The following is a 24,559-nucleotide window of genomic DNA, read 5'->3' on the forward strand; positions in this document are numbered from 1 at the left end:
TTACGCAATATTTTTTAGTGTGTATCATTGAATTTGTTAAGTGAATCAGCCTTTTGAAAAAAAAAAAACATTTTAATTATCCATTACACTGAAGTAATAATTTAATTCAGTAGACTCTGTGCACGATCGCCTCCGCATTGTCTCTCAGCCAGCTGTTACATCCGGCGCACATACTGCCCATAAGGAACAATGATGTTTTTCACTTGGTCACTTCAAGATGAACTTACGCTGTAAAAAACGTATAAAACGGAAATCTTCTGGCAGCTGGGGTGCCAAAAATAAATCACGTCTGTCTTGTAAATTTGCGGCCTTTTTCATTTTAAATTTTTATGTATTTTTTCATTTTTGTTTACATTATACGTCGAAAAAATATAAACGCTGTTTTTACAGTGTAGAATTACGGTCAACGACATATGTCATATTATCCAAACACTACGTCATACATTGACAACCAAAAAGGGGAAAGCCTTTGAGCTATACGTTTTCAAGCTACATCCACAAATATGGAAAAAAAAACTAAATAAACTTTCGCACTTACTCGAGGCATGATCACATTGGCACTCAACGATGCTCAACTGTAATTCGCTGAAATTTTAACGTTGTTTTTTTTAGTAAACATATTCTTATTACTTGGTGGCAAATTACCTCAGTGCTATGATAACGGAAGTAACTTAACTGGCTGAGATTTTAGTAGAAGTACTTCATCACCCAGTGTGCATATAGTTTATTATTATACTTGAAAATTATAAAGTTTGGGAGAAGTTATTTAATGTAGAAACATACAAAAACCATCCATTCCAAACACATATACACCTCAAATCGAACTACACAGTCCGCGAGCATTCCTACACTACAAACAGCAAGCATGAACTTTGATGGACACAAGGGGAGAGGAGAAAAGTGTGAAAACTTTGGCAAAAGTTAAAAAACAGACTGCATACAACTTGAAAGCCAGAGGACCTGCATGACTATCATACCATCAAGTACTAACCATTACAGCGCTCATAAATAATCCATCATTCCTGTCTTCCTAGAGAATACACTCATCCTGATAAATCCTACTCACACGTGCTGTTCTGGTTGTCTTTACTAACTGAAGGGATATGGCATGTCACATGAGACTTAATAAATAACCGCAGGTATTTGCATGGCTTGTGTTCACATTACTCTGGACACTGTTCGAGTAAATATTTAATAGGATGTTGCAAAATTCATATTTCTGCTCGACGGAATGGAAATGTGGATGTGCATTGTCTGCAGAGAACAGACTGAAGGAGGCTGAGAGGTATAAACCAGAGAGGGAAACTGCTGAGATAAGACAACACAGCTGAGAGCTTATAGTGAACAGTGGTTTGAGTTGATAGAGAGGTGAAGTAACCGCATACAGAGCTCAGTCCCACCGAATGAAGCAGAACTGGCGCTGGGACGCAGGTGAGATAAATACTGCAGAAATGGAAGGACTGTCTGGTTATCAGTTTATGTGATTAGATCGGGAGGACTTGCTTAAGAGGAAAGACAGAGACAGCCCCTTTAATAAGCCCAAACAGAATTGTGTGTGATTGTTATTTAGGGAACCGGAGGTAGGCATGATCGGATTAACCCTCATAGATGTTTCTGATAAAGCCGAGTATAGGGGTGTCATCATTTCACACCTTCCTATATTATTTTTTTCTTTGCATTGGACTAACTTTCTGGATTTAAAGGAACAATACGGCGTTTTTAGGAGGATCTATTGACGGAAATGCAATATAATATACAAAACTATTTCTTCAGGGGTGTATAAAGACCTTACGTAATGAACCATTGTTTGTAATACCTAGAATAAGCTATTTATATATACGTACAGAGCGGCCCTACATACAATGAATTCGCCGCCATGTTTTGTACAGCAGCCCTAGACGGACAAACAACAAATCTACAACGCGCGTTTCCTCTTCCTCTCTGCTGCGGTATCGTGGTGAAACGGATCGTGGGATGATCTGTACGAATCGTTATCTGCGGTTCGCAAGCATGTGACCCGCGGATTAACTGAAAGTTTATTCGTCATTGAGTAAAAGAGTAAGGCCCGATTCACATTTCACGTCTAAAACCGCGCGGAAAACGCAAGCTGCGTTCTCCCTTTTTCCCAAAGTGCCTGTACTTTGCGTTCTCCTGGCGTCTTTCGTCGCGAAGCAACCATGGGCCACGATAGCCGTTGAGACTAGGAGGTATAAACAAAGGATATATGGATTATATGCACTGAAAATACCTTGAAATAACTCTGCTACTAAAAGTTCGTTATTTTCGCATGAGTGACGCGAAAACTCTTTGCGCGAATTCATATCTGCGGTTGAAAAAATTGAAAAAAGCAACCTCCTCGGGGGTGATTTTAAGACGATCTTTCTCTCCAACGACTCTCTGCTGGAAAGTATCTCCATAGATATCGTGAGTACATATCTGCTAAAAGCCTTAAAACCTCAGGTCTTAACGCATCTCTGATGGAAAGTCTTTATAACATTAACACAGGAACTATCTCCTGCCTGACTTTTATCCTTTTTAAACTTAAAATTCACAAACCTTTTAATTTATGTAATACATAAGTCATAGCTCTTTCTACAGTCCTTCTAATGCCCGCAAAATCTCTTCCCTGCGTCAACATGACAACGACATATTTTTGTGACCGTCGTGTTTGGACTGAGCGATTCGTGGCAAATCTATAATACAACGCTAGTGGCCACTGTTAATTAAGAACTGCGCCTTTAACTATCAAACAGCAATACTTCTAAACTAAAGCATTTATTCATCTTAGTTCATGTTAATTTCAGCATTTACTAATACATTTTTAAAATCAAAAGTTGTAACTGTTAACATTAGATAATGCACAGTGAACTGTCATGAACAATTGTATTTGCATTAACACACATTAATAAAATTAATAAATGCCAAAAAAAACATACTGCTCATTGTTGGTTCAAGTTAGTTAATGCAATGGTACCAAATACAACTTATTTTAAAGTGCTGTAAGGTTTACAAACATATTCAAATCTCATGAATATGGTTTGATCCATCCACTGCCTAAAATATTGTTATTTAATATTTTTGTCCCATTAAACAAATCCACTTACAGGCAAGACTATGAGGCAAGTTGTAGCTAATGAATCTAAAATTTAAAAAAATTTCTAGCCCCACTAGATTTTTTCACAAAATCTGAAAGAAAAAACGATTTGCCAATGGTGTGAGTAAAGCTAATCTAATTTAAGGCATGTTCTGATAACAATACTATCTTTGTTAAAATGATATTTAAAGGAGTGTATAAATTATTTTACTTTAAATTAAACATTGAATTGATTAAGAAAACTATTTTCTTTGACAGTTGCTTGACTCTTCCAGTCAATTGTATGAACCCAAATCATGTGCCAGACAAACACAGTCGTTCGAACCTGCATCTGTTCTCTGTTCGCCTTTTGCCCTCAAAACAGGTGTTATGTTCTAGAGAGCAGACCGTGCCATGCGCCTGTTGAGTAAAGACAACACAGGCTTGTCTGCCCCAAGGCCATGCCACACACACACACACGGAAGCATCACAACCACGTTTGCACACAAAGACAAGATTAATCTACCAAAACACCAGGATACACCACCTGCCCTAAATAAAAACAGAGCATGATGGGTAGATTACCAATGACGCCATGCCGAAGCTGTAAGTGTCAGTGACTGTCTGACAGAGGAAAAAGAGACAGCAGACACCTAGAGAGAGCTGGAGGTGGCCAGCAGATGATGAAACTCAACCTACTGAAAGTGTTTGTTTGGAAAAAGAATTGTGTTAGTGTTTCTACTCAATGGGTTTACTTTTCTCGACACAGCCAAACAGCAAAACCAACAACGACAACTCTGTGCTCAATTCAGTGGACAGTGAGATTAGATTAGACATGGTGAGAACAGATGAAAAAGAGAAAAAATATTTACACACACTAACAGTTGTGTAAAGAGGAAGACCTCTGTAGGAATAGATTCTGGAAAAAAGGGTGAATCTCACACACAACCTTGTTTTAGTGTTTGGAGATAGAAAAGGCTAAACAAAATATTTGTTCATCAGGAACATTAGATTTCGACTTAACCACATTTATAATTGCGTTCAGACATGCTCATTTCAACCTCTCTCTTATCCTACTGGAAAAACAGACTAGCGGAGAGAAGAATGGTGTTGAGTGGTTGTCAGTGATAACCGCCACTATTTTAAAAAGCCCAGGAATCCTCAAATCGACACATCTGCAGTGGAATATTACAGACACCTGGTAGATTGAGTGCACGCTGACAGCTTTTCGGTCATGAACTCAAACTTTTACCGCCATTAAATGTTTCATGTATTTCGCAGAACAAAGTCGCTTAATTATCCAATCTCAATAATTGAATTACAGCAATTCTAGTTTTAATCTACTCTATACACCCACATGCGCCATTATGGAAATAACACCTTTGAAAGGTTACCAGACGAAACATCAAGGCTGCGGGAGTCGTCAGTGACACTGGAGCCCAGACTAAATCTCCCCACCTCAACAGTAGCAAGTGAACAAACAGCAACACCTCCCCAGCCAGCATTCTTTACATTGTCCTCTATCATTCACAGACATGTTTATCTTTCTCCTGTGCTTCCAAATTACAGGGGAGAGAAAGAGAGAAGGGGGCAGGTGAGAAGGGGGAGGGGCTCAGGTGTTCTGCAACAGCTGCTGCTCTGGAAAACAAGACAGAGGGAAATAGAGATATTGAGAATTAAATGTTACAAAAGAACAGATTTGGTTAAAAAAAATGCACTAGCTGTCCTGACTGATTGTAGTACATGCGGTTTTGTGTACACAGTCACAGATAAATTGGCAGAGAGCTGGGCAGTGTGGACACAGGGAATGGCACAGATGCTTTCCGCTTTGTTTTTCTAGGGATCATCTGAACACACATTGGTGTAATAAACAGTAACTTAGACTAACACCCAAACGCAGTCACACAGAACAAAACATCTACTGTGTCTAAACACAGAGGGGGCTTTTTAAATACATTTGTTCGTTTAGAAATTTTTAAATGCCTAGAGACAATGTTGGTTGGGGCATTTCATTTTGATGAAGCTCACTTTCTGAGCAGTGATTCGCGTAAGTCCCGATCTTTGCTTCCCTCTGGTGTTGAATAGCAGTACTGCAAGCAGGATATAAACACGGGCTGGCCTTGGCTTGAACGCGCACTCAGCAACTTTACTGTATTACATTTACCTCGTTCTTAGTGTCCTACAGGCAATGTCAGGCATAATTGTATTTATAACTTACGCTACATGGACCAGAAGAGCACGCAAACAATGCGGATAAAATTTCCCATGTACACTCCAACGGCTGATTTAACCCACCGCGAGAGTTTATTAGTGCTCCACTGTTAAATAAGTGAAGCGTTACCGAATTAATTTATACAGTAAACATTAAAAAAGAAATAATGAATGAAGAAATGTCAGTGAAAGTTGTTTTTAATTAAGACACCTAGCATTTTAGTCTATGACTAGGCTTAAGCACCGTCCAGAAAACCCCTCCTATTAAGTCTAGATATTTCGTAATGTTTAATTATTTTTAAATCAAAAATACATATTTTGTGTCATTAAGCTCCAGAATGGGGGCCCTTGAAGTAAAAAAAGTTGAGAACCACTGTGCTAAATGAAAAAATGTACATGCAAATGTAGGGAAGATATTTTCAGAGCTACTCTTCCTAGCCATAATATAGGTAGTATCCCCAACAGCATAACATTGTCAATACTGTTATCACAATAAATGGTAAAGCAGTCCAAAAACATTCTCTTAAAACAAGCTGAACCCAAAAGCGACATCTGTAGGACCATTAAAATAATAAAAGCAGAATAAACAGGGAAATTCTAAGTGTTTTACACAGAGTTGCATTGATTATTATGATTTATCCGTGCACACCATTATTTCTTCTAAATAAATTTGCACTTGTAATCTTTAATCAAAAACATTAAGCTCCTCCCCCCTCTCAACAACTCTAAACCACATGACGTCAGCAACAAAAAAGAGGTAGGACTTTTTTTTAGCCCTTCCCTCCAGGCCCTACTTACAACAAACCAATCAAAAAGGGAAAGGCTAAATAAAGCCCGCTCTACATTTTTCTAATTTCAGAAGCCGTTTCACTCGGATACACGTCACGATACGGAAAAGAAGTCAATCTCAACTTCTGTTTCATGGTGATTTTAAAGGGAAAGTTCGCCCAAAAATAATAATTCTGTCATGAATCACCCACTTCCAAAGATATTTGGAAGAATCTTAGCAACCGAGATTTCTGGAGCATCATCGACTACCACAGTAGAAAAATTATAGTAACATTTTTTGTTCTGTTGAACACAAATGAGATATTTCGAAGAATTTTGGAAAACAAACCGTTCTAGGGCACCTTTAACTACTATTTTAATGGTGTCTACTAAGGTAGTCAATGGCGGCTCAGAAATCTCAGTTGATAACATTTAAAATATCTTTAACAGAACAAATTATGCAGGTTTAGTACAACTCGGGTAATTCATGACAGTTTTCATTTTTGTGTGAACTATTCCCAAAATGCAAGTATTTGCGGATAAATGGATGGCAAATGATGCAGAACACCCAGAGATATATTTGTTGGCTTTATTTGTAGTAAATCTTTCTACATCAGATGATTTAGTTTAACTATACCTGAAAATACACTAATAAACATGTACTGAAGGATGGTTATTCACGCATGAATGGCATGTGTTTGATTACAACCTTTTAAAAATAAGTTTAATATATAAACTCTTAAAAACATGCTTACCATTTGGAACTTATACACGTCAGATCGCCTCTAGCATTACTTGCAGTTGTTGCAAATAAATTCACATCACAGACAATTAAACTTTTCCACAATCATACATTACTGTTGGATAATTTGGGCAAAAATAAATGGATCACCAGTTGTACTGGCCATACTCTAAAGGTCCACGTGATGGCGCTGTTACAGTAACCATAAAGTAGTTACAAAGCAGTCATCACTGTTCCCAACTCCTCTGCCAAAACTAGCAGCATGGAAAAACAGACATTTGTCTTAAAGTTGAGTAAATCTGTCAGCACCAGTACTAAGATGTAATGTTAGGAATATAGCCACATTGCTCATCAGACTCTTATTTTTGCACAACCCACCCAGACAGACTTGATGCAAAATATTGTTCAACGACTCAAAAAGCATCAAGCATTTTTAGCAATTGACACGTTTTATTAAACAGTAAGATAATGAAATCACAGATTTTATAACTGAATAGGAACCCAAACAGTAAGACAAGACACTAGGTTGAGTTTTTCCACAAAAGTTTATTTTACATTTTAAGATTTCTTGCTTGCAGCGGCGACCTGTAAAATAAAAATCAGAAAGGGTACAAAATTAACAGACATGACAACAAGAGTCCATTAATAAACAGTCAAGCAATTTTCAAAAAATCACCCCTGAAAACCTTGAGAAATCAACCAACTGCTGAAAATATTTAGCAGCCCTATCAAGTTCTGGACCTGATCTTAGCCAGGAGATTAGACTAACAGTGGTTTTCATCAAGCAGTCAGTGCAAAGCCAAGAATAGCAACAGTGCTCTGGAAGTCAGAGAGCCAAAGATACAGCCAAGGCAAGCACAACAAGAAAATCACATTAACTCATCTGAATTCAGCTCATTAAGGGGATCAGGCAGAATAAAATGCCGCCATACGGCAACCCAGCGAGCATGAAATTCAATCGGCTTGTTTACTTCCTTCAGCATTGGATTGGCGCACAGCGGTAGCTCGCGGGAGAGTGAAGGACCAGCGGAGGGCCAAAGACCCAGCAAAGGCTTTACGTGTAGGGTAGGATACACGTGCCCTTTTCAAGACTTTACCATAACCATATTAAACATCAAAGTAGGGGTGTGATGAGATCTCGTGGCACGAGATCCGATGTGAAGCGAGATCTGATTGGTCTCACAAGAATAAAATATCCTCACGCAATTGGAATAATGGAGTACAGCGCTCATAATTGCAACCATTTTTGTCGCATATGCTCCCTAATTTAACCTGCGTGCTGTGTGCTGCAGTGACCGGCCCGGCCATTCATATAGACACGTGGTTATCCATTCCGCTGCGCTACTTTCCCACCGTTTCTCCATGTAAACATGCGGTAGACGGATGGATTTCAACCTTCACACGCATTGCTCGCATCTGCAGCGCCTCGCGCATTAAGCACTAGTGTTTACGGCGGTTTACACTGCCAGCAGCACTTTGGGAGCGCGCCGCTGAACAGCGACGGACTGTACCACAAGTAGAGTATAGCAATTGCAAGTTCACATTACGTTATTTTCACTATTCACAGGCAAACCTCTTAAAAACAGATCATCTGTCTCTTCAATATGTTAATATGTTAGCATAAAACATGATGTGTTTGTGTAGTTTTAACTGTTTCTCTGAAGGCTATGAGGGTTCAGTCAGTGGAGGAAGGAGGATTGACAGTGTGATGATCACCACCTCTGCTAACTCGAGCACTATGCAAAAGCATATAGAGAAAACAAACCACAGCTCTTTACTTAAAGCTGCATCAGTTAAGAAAACAAAGCATAATTTTTGTGCAATTACTGCCTGTGTCGAGTTTGTGACTAAACATTTTGCAGTGTTTACATATTGTTCATTACTGCATAATATAATTAATTAAAATTAAAGTTTAATTTGTTTCATAAAGTACAAGATGATTGTACAATGCCTACATTTTTTGCATTTTGTGTTTTTAAGGCGAATAAAAAACTTTTTCCCCTATACATTTCATCATTGAGGATTTCTCGAAGTCTAAAAATCTCATCTCGTTCTCATGAACTCAGTCTCGTGGGATAAGTGTCTCGTCACACCCCTACATCAAAGTTATTGTGGTCAATCCTCAAGGTATTTAAAGGCTTCTTTAAATTTAAGTGAGAAAAGGTTCAGTGGATTAGCACATGGACCAGCCTATTCATGCTGAGCGTCGGACAGATTCATCTTAATTACTAGAAAATTTACATTATAGAAACCAACAGCAAGCTGCATTTTTCGGAATTCTGAGATGCTGATAAGCATTAATAAGGACTGAGGACTTGTAAAGTGAGAGGAGTCCTTACCTGCCCAGCAATTCTGTCCAGGTCTCTGGTCCCCTGAGAGGTCAGTCTACGCCCGCTGGAAAACAAAACCACCATCCATTATGACACAATAAGTGATCACATGTAGAGATGTAGCCAAAAGTAAATACACAAATGGCAGCTTACAAATCATCACAGGACCAAGTTAGCCTGAGAAAGACAGTATAGTGTTAGTACACTTAGTTACTGGAGGGCACTCACCCGTTGGGGTCCTTCTCCACCATCTTAAGGCCTTCCAGGGCCTGGAGCACTTTGCGGGCAACGTTCTTGGAGCCCACGCTGAAGTGAGCAGGGCACACGCCGTTCCTCTTACGCCCCCCATAGATCTTGATCATAGCACCCACACCAACACCTCCGCGAAGGTACAGGTGACGAACTGTGGAGGCTGAGAGGGAGGAGGTGAGAAAAGTGGACATTTAGGCCAGCTGAAGAAGACAACACCACAAGTACCAACACTTTCCATCCAAGACTCAAAGAAATCTGATGCAAGCCTGACCCACTTTATAGCAGCTCTCACTGACACAAAATCTGTTTCTAGAGACTCAAACTCAGCTCTTAATTTTCTACAGTGTGTCAATGGCCTGTTTGATGAATATCTTACTGAAACAGAAGCAGTTTTCCAGCATACACCAGCAACTGCTGACACACATTAACAGGACAGAGACATCAATAATCAGGCCCAAGCCTGCCACAACTGCTTACATTCAACATCCATTATTGATAACCCTATTGTAAGAAACATTTTCAGACCACTAAGCTCATCTTTTGCAACAAGTTATCTTTAGGCTAGAGTTTGTGTGAGGAAAAACGTATTGTAATTCATTGCAAGTAAATAAAAATAAACATCGGTTTCCTATGGGACAGCTCTAGTGAGACCTAGCAGCCAAGCTTGTAAAACGGATCGAAACCTCAGATTTGACATTTTTGGCATAGTGAAATTTGGATGAAACAAATGACACAATAGTTTTGCCCTGCTTACATGCAAATCAAGATTTTCTATAGAAAATAACACTTCAACATTAAAATTGTCACATTACATGTAATGATATAACAGCCAATGGTCTACAATGTATACATTACATTCGTTTAAATTAGAAAAACAACAAAGAATTAATACCCTCTGACTAATACGAACAAAAAACTTTTGGCACAAAGCTTGTGTAATACATTGATCAAAAGAAGCCAGCATTTTTGCTCTGGAGTGTGAAGCTCGGATCTCTGTTGAAACCATCATACCACTTCAATATGTGCATGAACGTTTCTCTGGCATAAAGTTCCCCAAAAAGATAAACACTCACCAGCTCTGATGTAGAACCAGTTGTCATCACTGGGAGCCAGCTCTTTATGCTTGGCCAGTTTAACGATATCAACCCAATCCGGCACCTTCAGCTTCCCTGACCTGCGAAGACATCAAGGTTCGATATAAGCTGACCAACGTTTTTACTACAAAGTCGCACGCTATCGACACAGGCAATTTTCATCAAACACAGAGTTGAACTGACTTCTTGAGGAAGGCTGCCAGCGCACGGACAAACTCCTGCTGGTTGACATCTTTCATTGTAACACCACCGCCTGGCATCTGAAAGCCAAAATCAAACATGGTACCTTATTTTAAGGTTTTCTTTGATATCAAAGCACAATACATTTTACTAACCAGTTCAAACGAAACCATATTCAATAATAAACATATATTTTAGGGTCACTGTACTACCTTTAAATTTTTATATTTTAAAACGGTCCCCGCGCATCTGCCCGGCTTGATAGCCGTTAGCTACATTACCGACCACGTTTATACTATCGCGGAAAACAACACTTAGAAGTGTAACAACAAAATATATAGTGTAAAGAAATTACACAGCCGTTAAGTTAAACAGCATTATGTCTTATTGTAATCATTACTGAACCAAAAAGACGTTTGAAGTAAGACGCTGTCCGAGTTGACCAGGCCGCAAACGTATGCATGGGCGCCGCCATTAAACATCGGGGCTCCCTTGCATGCGATTCAATCTTTATTTTTTAAATACAAAGTATTGTGTTGCATTTTATGTACAGGCCGGCATAAATACCAGTTCTGCTAAATGTTAAACCGCTTCTGGGAGCGAACTAGTGGCAAATAACGCTTAAAATCCGCTTTATACCACAGAAACATACGGAGATTGCGTTACCTTGCTTGTGGACAGCAAAAAGAAGAGGACCACGCAGGGTTTCCTATGCGTGATAACAGGGGCGAGTCACGCTTGTTATCGCGAGATTCGAAGATACCGTATTAAAGCTAGTAACCGGTAACATTTTTTTCAAACATAACAAAAATACGGTTTAATATCTTGTATTAAAGGACGTGTTTTGTATTAAAGCTCATGCAATACATTCCAAATATAACAAAGTAGTTAGGAAATGGCTTTATGCTTGTGGTCAATAGAGCACAAAGTGGTGGAATTATGGTGAAATCATCTGATGCAATTGATGCATTTGAGATTGTGATTGAGAGTTCACCCAAAAATGAAAGTTTACTTAACCTACCCTCTTGTCATTTCAAACTTATATGACTTTTTAATTTTGCACAACACAAAATAAGATATTTTGAAGAGTGTGTGTGTGTGCGTGCGTGCGTGCGTGCGTGCGTGCGTGCGTGTGTGTGTTGGGGGGGGTTAAGAATGAATATATTGAAGAATTCATTCATCCATCCTGTGTTAGACAGACAGACTAAGAATACTTTTTTGACCTTAGATTGTTGTTTTGCTAGAACTTTTAAGAAAAGCACTGAAGAAGCATTATTGAACCACTGTGGAATTCCATCATTTCATGTCCTGCTGAGAAATGAGTTAATTCCTGTGTATTGACACCTGAACTCTCAACCAGATAAGCACTTCCCCTTGTTATTTTTTTCTCCCAGCCATACCTGTTTACTTTAGAGATAAAGTGTACACAAATCTGTGCTTGTGTGTCTGTTATCGTGATAGTATGTAATGGTGCCTTTTGTATTTCTGGATGAAATTGATGTTTTACGCAGCAGCAATGCTTTCCTTTGTACTTATCTAATGGAAAGGGCCGTTTTGCTCACAAACTTGACTAAATTGAGATATCTACAGTTGAGGTGTGGTTAAAATAGATAATAAATGTGTGTTCACTCTGTCCATCAGCACGTGAGACCCAGAGCATATACAGTAAGAGGCAGATGGAATTAGCAATGAGATAAATGGTGAAAGAATTACTCTAGGCTAAAGAATTCACATTTATCTTCTTGTCAAATTACGGTAATTTTAATAACTTGTTTCTCTCACAGTTTTATTCAACTGTCAAGTTTTGATTTTTAATTAGCATGTTTCCCGTTCCTTCAGTCCGAAGAGGAGTGTGTATCTGCATGTGTTTGTTGTATATCTGGGCTCATAGTTGATTAACTGGAGAAATTAATTGTGCAGCGAGTGAAGACGAATTACAATGGGTGCAGAACAATGAGAAGACTTCAAACTTTTACACCATTAATTATTTCAGTTAATCAATTTGCGTGAGTGGGAAAAACAATAAGAGAAAAGCGGACCCAGTGGCCCAACCCATGCTTGTGAGGAGCAGAGGATTAAGAGATTGCGCAATCATTGTTCATTACTATAAAACACTCATGGGCATTCTGGAACTGATTACTGTCGGTGGCTGTTGAAAAGGTCAAACTCATTACGATAAGGAGACAGGTGGCATATTGAAGCATTTCCGGGGATATTTTAACAGCTTTTTTCATCCCAATATGTATTGCCTATTGTCTAGGCACAAAATGAAATAACCTGTCTGTCAAAGCAGCGACTGTGGCAAGGACGTGATTAGTTTGCCAGAGCAGCTGTTACGGTGTGTGTGATTCCTCTGGCTGTTCCCTCTGCGGATTCGCATTATGCTCACATACGCCGCGTGCCCTGTCACAGCAACACTCTTCTAACCTTTTCAACCAAGTGTAAACCACAAATGCCATGAGGAATCGCTCTGTCTTTGTTCTCCTGTTGCCAGCTATCTTTTTAATCCCACCTGGAGTGCTGACAACAAGGAACACATGACTGACCTGCAAGTTACAGAAAAATAAGTAGGGAGCAAATGTGAAGGTTTGGCCTTTTGGCTGCTGTTGAAATCAGTGAACCCCATTTCATTTACATTTATTCGTTGGAAAGAGGCTTTTATCAAAGGTGAGACGTAGTTCAACAGAAACAATGGCATAATATATTCAGAGTGTTTCAATAATTGATTCAAAGGTCTTCAACCTTTATCAGGCCAAGAGCTTCTTGGTGGAGAGAAAGAGACAGGGAAGGAGCTGTTACATATATGGGCCATTCTACAGGATTCATAGAAACTGCTGTCCCATATCAAAAAAACACATTTAAAAAGCATTCAAGTATTCAAATCTTATAGTTGTTTACTAAGAAGCTTCTATCATCTTTCAAACCCACAATAATATTTAAAATATCAGTAAGCTTCATATATATATTATCATGATTTATTGGGTACTTTCAATTGGGAGATGGGTGTCCCGAACCCAAACCCCTAAATTTCAATTTATGAAAATTATGCTAAAAAATATATTTTTTAAATTGTCGTTTTTAAAATATTTTTTTGATTTTTTTAAAGTTAAAAAAATATATATTTTATTTTTAAATGATTAAACTTTATGTAAAAAAAATGTGTCCCGGATTTTCATGTCACTGCCGAAATAGTGTATGTTTTAGTCCATTGGCTGAAACTGATTTTAGCCACACCCCTACATTTTTGAAGTGTCCCTCTCTCTAATAAGCTACATGGTGAGTAGATCGGTCTTCTCATTTTGAAGTAAATGTGTTCAAAAGTCTCAAAATCTGTGTGTAACTTTAAGGAACGTCACTACCAAACATCTTTTTCTGCAATTAAGCAAACTTTTTTGGGCGTTATTCCATTAAATTTAGTTTTTATGTGTGTACATTTGTTCAGAACTGTGCTTGCAAACCATGTGCTGATAAGCATCTTTGAGCTAGGCTCAAAAGTATTCAAAAATTGTCACTACCAAAACAGTCACGACCGAAACGTATCACTGGGTATCATTGTTTCGGTAGTGCCAAAAATTGTTTCGGTAGTGAGAAAAATGAACACTTAATCCTTTATTTGGGGGAAATAAACAAAACTCTGTATAGTTATGCAAGTCATTAGTATTTTAGTATGTTTTAGTAGTGATATATTATGTGAGCTGTATGTTTTCTATTAGATATTTACTGTCAGATGTGTGTCTGCAATATGTGCTGGCTGCGTATGTGCAACATAGTTAGTTTTTGTATTAACATAAAATGTTGAAAGTCTGATTCAGCTGTAAAAATTAAATATTGTGATCACTTCCAAAACATTACCATCACTATTGAAAATGTGCCATGACCGAAAGATGGGGTGTTTTGTCAAAAATAAAGTATTTTAAATGATCAACTAAGATGTTATGATAGTGTTTGGTTCAATGTATATATAAACTAATGAATCTTTAACTTTGAAATCGGTATGATCAATGCTATGCCTTTTACAAAGAAAGATTGAATTCAAAATACAACAAATCTCATAAATTACATTTGAAATATTGTTAAAATTGTAAATGTTATTGATTTACACGTGGAAACATTTTTTTAAATAGCAAAAAATATATTTAAAAAGTAGATTTAAACAAAATCTTAATATGTAAGTATAATCCTTCTTATTAAATTATATATTATTGTGTTTCGTAGTGACATAATTTGGGGAGAGGAAGAATTTTCCAAAACTTTCTGAAATTACAATATGAAAATTAATTGTAAAAATTACTAGAAATGTGTACCTTTGATATTATACAATTTGCATACATAAAACAATTCTGGGGAAAAAAAACTTTTTTCTAGATCTTTCCAACTCTGATTTGGTGCTCCTGCTCACCCTCATCGCACACCGGCAATACAGACTGATGAACAGGTGGGTCAGATGGGTCTGGAAGTCCTTGGAACCAATAAACTGAAGTGACTTTGTTTAGCATATGCAACACAGTTGCCGTGAATTAACTCAGCTATTTTTATTTTTGCTTATAGCAAAATGAAATAACCTTAAGACATATTTGTGCTGACTACAAAATCAGAGTATTAAATTTAGCTGACTCCGCCTAACAGTAAAATTCAGATAGTGCTGGAGTTTCTTAGATATGAAGGCTTAGTGACTCATATGGGTTTTGTGCTGGCTTATCTCTGTGATCGCTGCCTTTGGCCAGTTCATCCTTTCAAGCTCTCCTGACACCTGGAGAGCTGCTCAGAACGAAGGTACAGCAGGACCTAAGCTGGACAAACGGTCTGAAGTAAAGGATGTGATGGCACACCTGTCAAACGGCCTTCCCACAGGATTGCTCTGAAATCAGGGAGTTCTTGCTTTACAGTGAAGTTCCTGGTGGAGAACACTTCACTCATGATGAGATCTCCAGAAACCACTGGGACGTCTGTGTCCCAGACATTGTGCTCAATCTGTTCTTTATGGTCTATTTTTAAGCATCACCAGGTTTTTTACACATCTCTTAGTCAAGTTCTGTTCTCCTGTGTCTGTTGCAAGTTCACGTAAGTGCTACATACTCTAAAATATGCTCAGTCTCACTCTTTGGATTTTTTCAATTTCCCTAATGCTTTGCTTGCCCCTCCACATAACCCACGCTTTGCACCTCTTCGCTCCAAATGCCACTAGATCCAAATGATCTTCGATTATGGTTTCCATACTCTGGCATATCTATAGCTCCTCTCCTCTTCACCAGCACTCCGCAGCAGGTAGGCAATGAGCTCTGCTTGTTATCTGTGCCCACCTGACCACCTCCTCTCATGTGAAGTCTGTGAGGTGCATTCTATTCAGTTGAAGATTTTTGTTCTTCTGGTCCAACTTCTCAAGGCAATGTATCCCCAGGGGTGTAATGTTATGAGATTTGAAGAGGGCACTTAAACAGCTATTATCTTTAGAGTACACTCATAGGACAGAAACACTGCAAATGAGATTTCTTTAATATCTCAATTGTTTCATTTTCAGTAATGAGATTAAGTGGAGACTTTTGCTTACGTCCCGTACTCGTCCAATTTTTCTCCTCAGAAACAGATTAATCTCATGTGTCTCCTCTAGGTGTAGAAAAGGTCTTAAAGGAACAGTTCACCAAAAGAAATTCTGTCATCATTTATACAGATTTTGAACAACTCGAGGGTGAGTAAATTTCTTTGTTCCGGTGACCACAGAGAAAGATATTTGGAAGAATGTTTGTAACCAAACAGTTCTTTGCTACCATTGACAACCATAAAAATGACCATGGTAGTCAAATGTGCCCCAGAACTGTTTGCTTTCCTACATTCTTCAAAATATCTTATTTTGCGTTCAACAGAACAAAGAAATGTATAATTACTATGGTGGCCAACAGTGGCCAAGAACTGTTTGGTTACAAGCATCCTTCCAAAGAAATGTATACAGATTTGGAATAACTTGAGGGTGAGTAAATGAAGACAACATTTTAATTTTGGGTGAACTGTTCCTAACAATGCCACAGACTTGTTCAAGAGAGTTCCAAATTCATCAATCTCTTGTTTATGATAGGGGAACTTGGGTAAAAGGTGTTTTAATAATATATACAAGACAAATCTTACTGCACATCTATGTTTGTCATCTTTGTCTTTTTTGATTTCCTAAATTAAACATAAACAGCAGACGTTCAGCAACAAAACATTTCCTCTGGGCATTTGAGTTATTCAGTATGTAAATCTATTCAGTAGTCGAGTAAAACAAATCCATAGCTCATCTTAGATGCCAGGCTTTCTGCGGTCTATTTGCATTATAAACAATGTTAAACTTGTTGTAATTCCTGTCATGTTGCGAAACCCTCGCATTGGTGCCATGTCTAATATCAGTGATCCTCCAGTATTAATGGTCAAATTAAACTATAAGGAAATGGGATCCTTAGGACCATGTACCCACCAGTCCCAGAGGACCGTTATACGAAGGGCATCAATAAGTCAATAATTAAATATACTACATTAAAATGTATCACATCAGTGTTTAAACCCAGCGTACTGTAAGCTTTTGGGTTTTGATCTAAATGTTTAATTAAAACCACTATAATAACATATCAAGTGGGAAAGACTGTATGAATGCATTGCGATAATGAACCCCTCAATAACTCCCAGGGAAAACAGGATTCCATAGCAGTTTTGATTAAATGCACACTTCTTACGTGGAGCCTGAATGAAAGCCCTGTTTCACACTAATTGGATTATTCTTTTCGCTCAGTTGTGTCAGTGCCGGTGTGATAAACGGCTCCTTTTGTATCTGTATATTTGTGTTGATCTCCCCGTTTCTTCTTCTCCCTTTGCACCGTCTTCCTCTCTCTGTCCCAAACCACCCATTATCAATCTGTTTCAAGCATGAAATCCTCAATGTAACGTCCCGGTTTATCTTTTTAACACTCCACAGGCCGAACTCTGAGACTGTAATTTGTCTCATGCTTTTTCTTAATTTCTTGACTACCATCTTTCTCTTGGTGAAAATGTGAGCTTGTTCTCTTTCTCATTCCAGTGTGCGCTAACCTCAAACGCTGGGGTGAAGTATTGAGTGAAGACATGCTGTCAAAAGGAAAAAACAAGTAAAACCTTTCCGTGACTGAAAGCACATTCAATTGTTCTTTTCGCTCGAGAGCCTTTAGCTTCCTGCCAATATGACAATTTTCAATCAGCGGAGCACCTTCAGTCAATTCATCACACCTGCTCTAATCCAGATCTCCTTGAATGGGGTCATTACCATAAGCATGGAAGCTTCGAATCCGTCATGCAGAGAATGCAATGTTCATTGTCCTTGCCTGGATAAAGCCGAAGGAAACTCTGATGTGGTATTTGACCAACAAACCGTGGATCTGCCCGTGACTACCGTCAGCCGAATTTGGCCGTGTCCTATAAACTAAATTAATACGAGATTGATGTTAACTTCAGATGTCTATGCTGTCACTTTTCATTTCAATTCTCCATTTGTTTGCTTGAGAGGGAGGGCGGAAGCCATCTTCTGCCTGTCTATATCTATTTGATTGTGTTTGGCGAAGCAGTTATAAAAATATTACTAGCGAATGTCCTTCTATATCCAAGAAGGCCATGCAATAGCTCAAAGCGAGCACAACAGCAGGGAACGCAGTGTGCGCTTTGATTGTCATGTGACACTTACTGTTTACGACTGGCTTCTGCAGTGCCTCTCCATCAGTAAAGGACAAACACATCGATCTCTCATCCTCCCTTCTGCTTTTAAATCTAAATGCACCCGCCCCCCCTCGGTGCTCAGCAAGTGACTTCTGACACAATCATATATTGATTGCTCTGGAATAATGGAGGCTTCATATTTTAATGCACCTAGTTTGTCTCTCTCTGTCTGTCTTCTACTGCATCCACATGATCCATCATCTCAGTCACCCGTTTTTCCATCTTTGCTCATTTTATTATTCTGTCGCTGCTTCAGCTAATTAAATATCCTCCCTGCTTTTTATTGCCACTTGGTAAAACTCTATTAATGTGTCTTTTTCTTTTTTAATTAAAACATTACAGGAAGTCAGTAAGGTGGAGAAAAGTCAGTCATTCTCACATGAGATTCTTTAAGTGTTTTTTATTTTGTCGTGCTCAGTATCTTTCCCCTATAAAGATGTACAGTTAGCTATATCAACAGCGACGCAAAGACTATAAAATAAACAGGAAGTGAAAGACAAAGAGGAGACGGACAAATTCTGAGAAAGACACGAAGAGGATAGAAAGGTCTAGAAAGATGAAAGAGGGGAGAGAAAAGTGGGCACACAGCTGTTTCTACAAGTCAAACTGAAGCATGGAAAGTATACGATTTATAACATTTACAATTATAATAACAGTAAGAATAATAATAACAATAACAACGATCATAATAGTCCAAATAATAATTCATAAAAACAATTAAGACCTCAGATATCTCTTTAAGACAAACGAAATATATATTTTTTGTCATTTTCTCCGTTTTCTTTTTAAAGATGACGTAACAGTAGTTTGTTCAGTTTTGCACCTCTAAGCTAATATTCTGTGTTAGTACGATAGCATCGCTCTGTAATGCGCACAAAAGAAAGTCTTTTTTTGTACTGATTTCTTAAAAGAGAAATGTAACTTTGTAGACTTTTTGTTTCATACAAATAATGACTTCTGAGATATGTTTCGTCGTGTAAGTGTTTTGTGTGGTAGCAATCAAAAATTGTTTTATTTCTGGAAAATTCTCTCTTGTTTTTTCTAACATGAGTCAAGCTTCGTCATTCACATTGACGCTTTGCCATAATTAAGCCCCTTTTTACAGTTTTCACTCATAAAAGACAACACGTCTAACGTGTATCAACAGAAGTGGAGAGATAGAGGACGGAGAGGAGGGAAAATCCAAGAGGAGGAAATGGAGAATCGCAGAGCGAGGGGATGAAAATGAGAGGGACCGTCTTTCGGCAGGACCACTAAATCTTCAGGAAGCGATTATGTGAGGTGAGTTTTGGCCAACATAAGCAGATAATGGAGTCGCCGGATGAAACACGGTGATAGCCCGGTATGAATAGTTTATGAGGGCGGCTCTGAGCTCTCAGCGCTGCTACTGGTGGATGTATTTTCTACTAGTTCAGTATCTGAAGCCCAGATGCTTCGGCAATGCACGGTATTTCAATATGCTCACGTTGGGACATTCAATAGCTCAACCCGCAGTGATGTTGTCTCGGCCAGTTATGGATCAGTCAATTTCGAATAGACACTTTTCTCTCCCGGCCCTATAATTACAGCTAGTTGTCTCAATCTTACACACTGTGTGTGAGAGATGAGATGGTCTTTGTGGTTCCTCGCATCTCTTTCCATTATAATAATTATCCTCCTGTCTTGGCTCCTACTCCCTCTCTCTCTCTCTTTCACTTGTTCTCTTTTTCCGCCCTCTTCCATTAAAGTCTCCGTCCTCTCCGTCCCACTCCATCTTCATATGGCACGATTGTGATGCTTCCCTCCGGTTGTCATGGTGGTGGTGTGTCTGTTTGGGAACGTTGTGTGTGGTTGTGGTGTGCAGTCTGCCCCGGTCCAGTGTTTCTGAAGGGATCCACTAGGGCGGCGCTACAGTAGGTACTCCTTCTTGCCCTGGCTGGCATCGTTGCCGTTGAGGAACGCCTCCTGCACCTCGCCATGTTCATCCAACCCACTGGCCTCATGAGTCAAATATGAACCTAGACGATAAAGAGACAGATATTGTAACATTTTTTTAACTTTGATATTTGATAGTTTCTGTCGTAAAGAGACAGGGTGGTACCCATTCACTTCTATTGTATGGACACAAAAGAAATGCAAGACAATAGGTACTGCCGTTGTTCGGTTACCAACATTCAGAGTAAATGATGACAGAATTTTAACTATCCCTTTAGCTCGTGAATGCACATTTTTATTGTTCATTGTGTACTACATTATATCCAACTGTTTTTTTATTGAACATATATCTGTTTTATGCAAAATAGTCATATTTATGGTTTGTCTTGCATCTTCAGCTATCCCGAAGAGTACGCATCTGTCTTTCCTTCAGTCTGTCTGCTGAAAACTAATTGGCCTCTGGGGATTGATGAGGCCGTGTTGAATACCGCACATACACATCTAAATCTTCATTACCTGTGTGGCATATTTCTGCCAAGCAGACAAACAGTGTGGGCTTCTTCTGCGGGACCAGCAAAAGTCATCTACTGTAACTTGGAACCTTAAACGCATCAACTTTTAATTTATTAATTACTAAATTCATTGACGGTATCATCGTCCCTAAAATGTAACCGCACAGTCAGCAACCCTGTACAATATAACCTTTTTATTCCCATCATTATATGAGCCAACAGTTTTGTCTTTGTGGCACTGGGACAAATAACTCTAATAACCGTGGTACCGGCACAACAGTGTTTAATTAAAAAATCGATCTTATGTACGTGAGGTTTTATTTCTAAGTGTAAAGCAGAGGCTGATAGGGTCATTACAAAACCTGTGGTGTCACAGGCCGTGTGCGTCCAGGACAATGAATCAAGGGCTTTAATGTTCCTCTTCCTCATCCCCTATACGAAGCTTCTGATTAATCACTTCCATTCTGCCTTGCCAGCCGGCTCAAGGTTAGACAGGATCAACCCTAATGCTCCCTGTCTCTGCGCTGATGGGTGAACTAACTGCTTCTGACTTTGATTGGCAGGTGGGCTCTGGTCACTCCCTCCCCTGGCCTCCGCCCCCAATTTGCGGGTGCTGTGATCTTTATTGGAAATGGTGACATACTGAAACGACCAGAAGTTCTTAAAGCAGCGCAGGGACGAGGTAATTAAGTTTTCTTTAGAGATGCGGCGTGATACGGTCGGCGAATGAAGGCAATTAAACATAAGGGCTATGCCTACGTTTCCCTGGGCTAGATCTCTATATAACAGTTCTGTCACAGCCTCTCTCCTCTCATCCTAACACATACACTCTTTTTATGTGTGCTTTGCCCTCAGGAATACAAGATGTCTCTACACCAACTATTCTATCCTGCTGGGTCTTCAGTCATCCATCATTCTCTTGCGGTAGAGGTGGGATGTATGACCAAATATGATCAAAAATTTTACATCACGGTGTAAATCATTTGAAATACAAACAAATATAAAAAAATGTTGGGTATTTTCAAATCCAGCACAGGGGTCAAAAAGGGACGAACCCAACAACTGGGTTATAAATGAACCAATGCTGGGTTGTTTTAAGCCAAAATGCTAGATTGTTTTAATCTATATTTTAGAGTCAAATATAAACATTTTCTGGGGTAATTTAACTCAACATTTGTGTTCCTGTCCCAGCGCAGGGTTGAAATAACCCAAATATGTTTATATGTATATATATATGTATTGTAGCCGGAACTTATCGCCGCCGTGAAGTGAATGAAAATGAGTGAACGATTTCGGACACTGACGTAATATAACCTGCGTCTGACAGTACTGTCGCGGACATTTGTTGTTTAATAAAATGGTTAAAAAAGTTAATTTTTACTTTGTCACGTTTTTGTATTTGTTTTTAATAAAGAGAACAAAACAACTGTTTGCCACGTTTATTTTATTACATTTATTACGTTTAATAAAATTATTTAATATAGTTAAAATAAAGCACCACTGTCTATACAGTCATTTACTCTGTTTATTTTCAAAAAGTAGAAAATAACTGTCAACAAAAACAAAGTGCAGACGTAGTATAAAGTATAAACGTGAATTCGTGGCATTAACCTGATATCAATGGCATTAACGACACTCACGCATTGTGTGTAAAAATTAGTGAACGAATGTAGGGAATGAGTTGTTCACTCAGAATTCGGACAACCCTACAAAATGGCGAACACCGGATATAGTGCATTATATAGGAGATAGGGGGAGAATTCAGACCCAGCTTTAGATCAGACGGCTTCGTGTTGTTTCCAGGCGGAACGTTAAAGAACGCGACATGCGCGTCTCCCGGAAATCATGTGAAATTCAACCAATCAGATGACAACTTTGAACGTGCTGAAGTGTTTCCTGAAAAGTGTGCTTTATGCATCAGATGTTTAGCCAACGGTCCGTGGGCGTGACCTCTGAGGACTAATATATATATACATATATATATATATATACTGTATATTTATAGAGAGAGAGAGAGAGAATTATAGTTTATAATTATAGTTCAATTTAAGTTTCTTTTTAGATAAGCCAGATAATTAAATGTTGTACAAATGATTAATAGCTCACTTGATCGCTTCAGATTATACATTCTTTGTTTTTAAAAATTGATGGATACAAACCAATAGATACAATTATTCATAACAGAGGAAGGAAGTCTTGGATACATGCAAAAACAACTGCACATTATGTAACAGTCAACATTTAAAAATGAAAGACTCAACACCGTCCAGAATCTGAATTCTTACTGGAGTACAAACATTTTAGGTTATATATATATATATATATATATATATATGTAAAATAGCTGATGTACGCACACCTTCAAAATCAACATTCTCAAATAAATATGATATTACTGTGTAAAGTTTAAACCCGTTGATCCATTTGAGATTTGTTTGGAGCATGAACAGTTAAGAATGAAAAGTTGAATTGAAAAATTAACATTAACATAACAATGTGGAAATTATCCCAGCATGATGCGAGAATGTTGCAATCAGCACCTACTGTTCTTCTATAGAAGCAGAAATCTGACCTTTGTACAAAAAAGGTAAGACAGCTTACAATGTCTAAAATTGGTAACCAGGAAAAAGCATTTTTTCTACATTTTAGTTTTATCTTACATTCCCATACACCTCTGTGCTTTTTTCATTTCCTTCAATATTCCCCCACTCTCTCTTTTGTATCATTATATATTTATTTGTGCTTTTCTGTCCTCTGAGAGCAAGGCGTAGCATGTCAGTGTGTCACGGCCGGTTAAGTGCGTGTGGACAGAGGAGGTCACCTTTCTGTCGGACGGAGCACCAGATGGTGACGATGAGCACGCAGATAATAGTAAAGACCAGCAGAGCCAGGATGCCCCCTATCACTGCATACGGAACTGCACTGTGGGTCTCCACCACTGCCCCGGGGTCTGAGTCACACAAATAAAGAACAGAACTTTAGCGTTTGAATTATAATGACAGCGAGAACATGGGAAAACATTATGGAAAATGCATTTAACAAAACGCTGAACATAGTGAATAATAGGGAAAGATTGCAGATGATAGATGGGTGGAATAAGAAGTGTGTGTGTGTGTTTTGTTAAGTATTCAATATTCAGTCACATTTTTGACAGATGGGAAACAGCGAGATGCAAACAGAGGCTGACTCATCATATAAGCCTGGACAACACACTTAAATATTTAACAACCTGTTTGCACACACATTAGTGGGTAGAGAACAAGACAAGGATACAGAATGAATGGAAGTGGTAGACAGACATAAAAGACTGATGTCATGAAAAAGGACATAAAGACGAACGAGGAAAGCATTGTTTGCAGCAAAATAGTCAACAACAGTGACAAGAAATGGTTCCACAAGTTTCTGAAAAAGCAACCACATATATTTCTAATAGTTGCCTTTTAACACAACAATTAAACACTTCAAACAAAGAAGGAGTGGGAGGTCTGGAGAGAGGGAGGCTTCATTAGGAGATGATGAAAAATTAACAGCGCTCCCTGTCTCAAACAAACTTCTCAGTGAGCCAGTCACCCGGCACCAGCAAGTGACATTAAAGCAAGAACACAGCCTTTGTGTCTGCAATGCACTGCTTCTCTGCCTGTTATTGTCTTTACCTCTCCATCTGTTCAAGAAAACATTGCTTTCATCCTTTCAGCTCTCACTGGCTAGCGGAGAAAGCCAAAAATGCGAAGAACAGCAACTTAGGAATTAGACGGAAAATTGCACAGATT

At 38.6% G+C, this 24,559-nt stretch overlaps 2 protein-coding genes across 4 annotated transcripts in view; both read right to left on the reverse strand.

The window, feature by feature from the left end:
- Positions 1-7,320: 7,320 nt before the first annotated feature.
- rps19 (ribosomal protein S19) lies at positions 7,321-11,357 on the reverse strand. Its single transcript, XM_057339972.1, has 6 exons — positions 11,317-11,357; positions 10,654-10,730; positions 10,450-10,550; positions 9,353-9,536; positions 9,134-9,188; positions 7,321-7,379 (listed from the first exon to the last, which is right to left on the reverse strand). Exons 2-6 carry the CDS (start codon positions 10,728-10,730, stop codon positions 7,353-7,355), a joined length of 444 nt encoding a protein of 147 aa, XP_057195955.1. The 5' UTR covers positions 11,317-11,357; the 3' UTR covers positions 7,321-7,352.
- Positions 11,358-18,748: 7,391 nt separating this feature from the next.
- The window catches only part of cadm4 (cell adhesion molecule 4), a 115,169-nt gene continuing 109,358 nt past the window's right edge, over positions 18,749-24,559 (reverse strand). For all 3 annotated transcript variants that reach the window (XM_057339509.1, XM_057339508.1, XM_057339510.1), the window contains 2 exons: positions 23,611-23,739; positions 18,749-20,360 (listed from right to left, as the gene is read on the reverse strand). In XM_057339509.1, coding sequence (XP_057195492.1) covers positions 20,251-20,360; positions 23,611-23,739 — 239 coding nt within the window. In that variant the 3' untranslated portion in view covers positions 18,749-20,250. The remainder of the gene's footprint in view (positions 20,361-23,610; positions 23,740-24,559) is intronic.

The sequence above is a fragment of the Triplophysa rosa genome, linkage group LG8 (assembly GCF_024868665.1).
Source record: "Triplophysa rosa linkage group LG8, Trosa_1v2, whole genome shotgun sequence".
NCBI lineage: Eukaryota > Metazoa > Chordata > Actinopteri > Cypriniformes > Nemacheilidae > Triplophysa > Triplophysa rosa.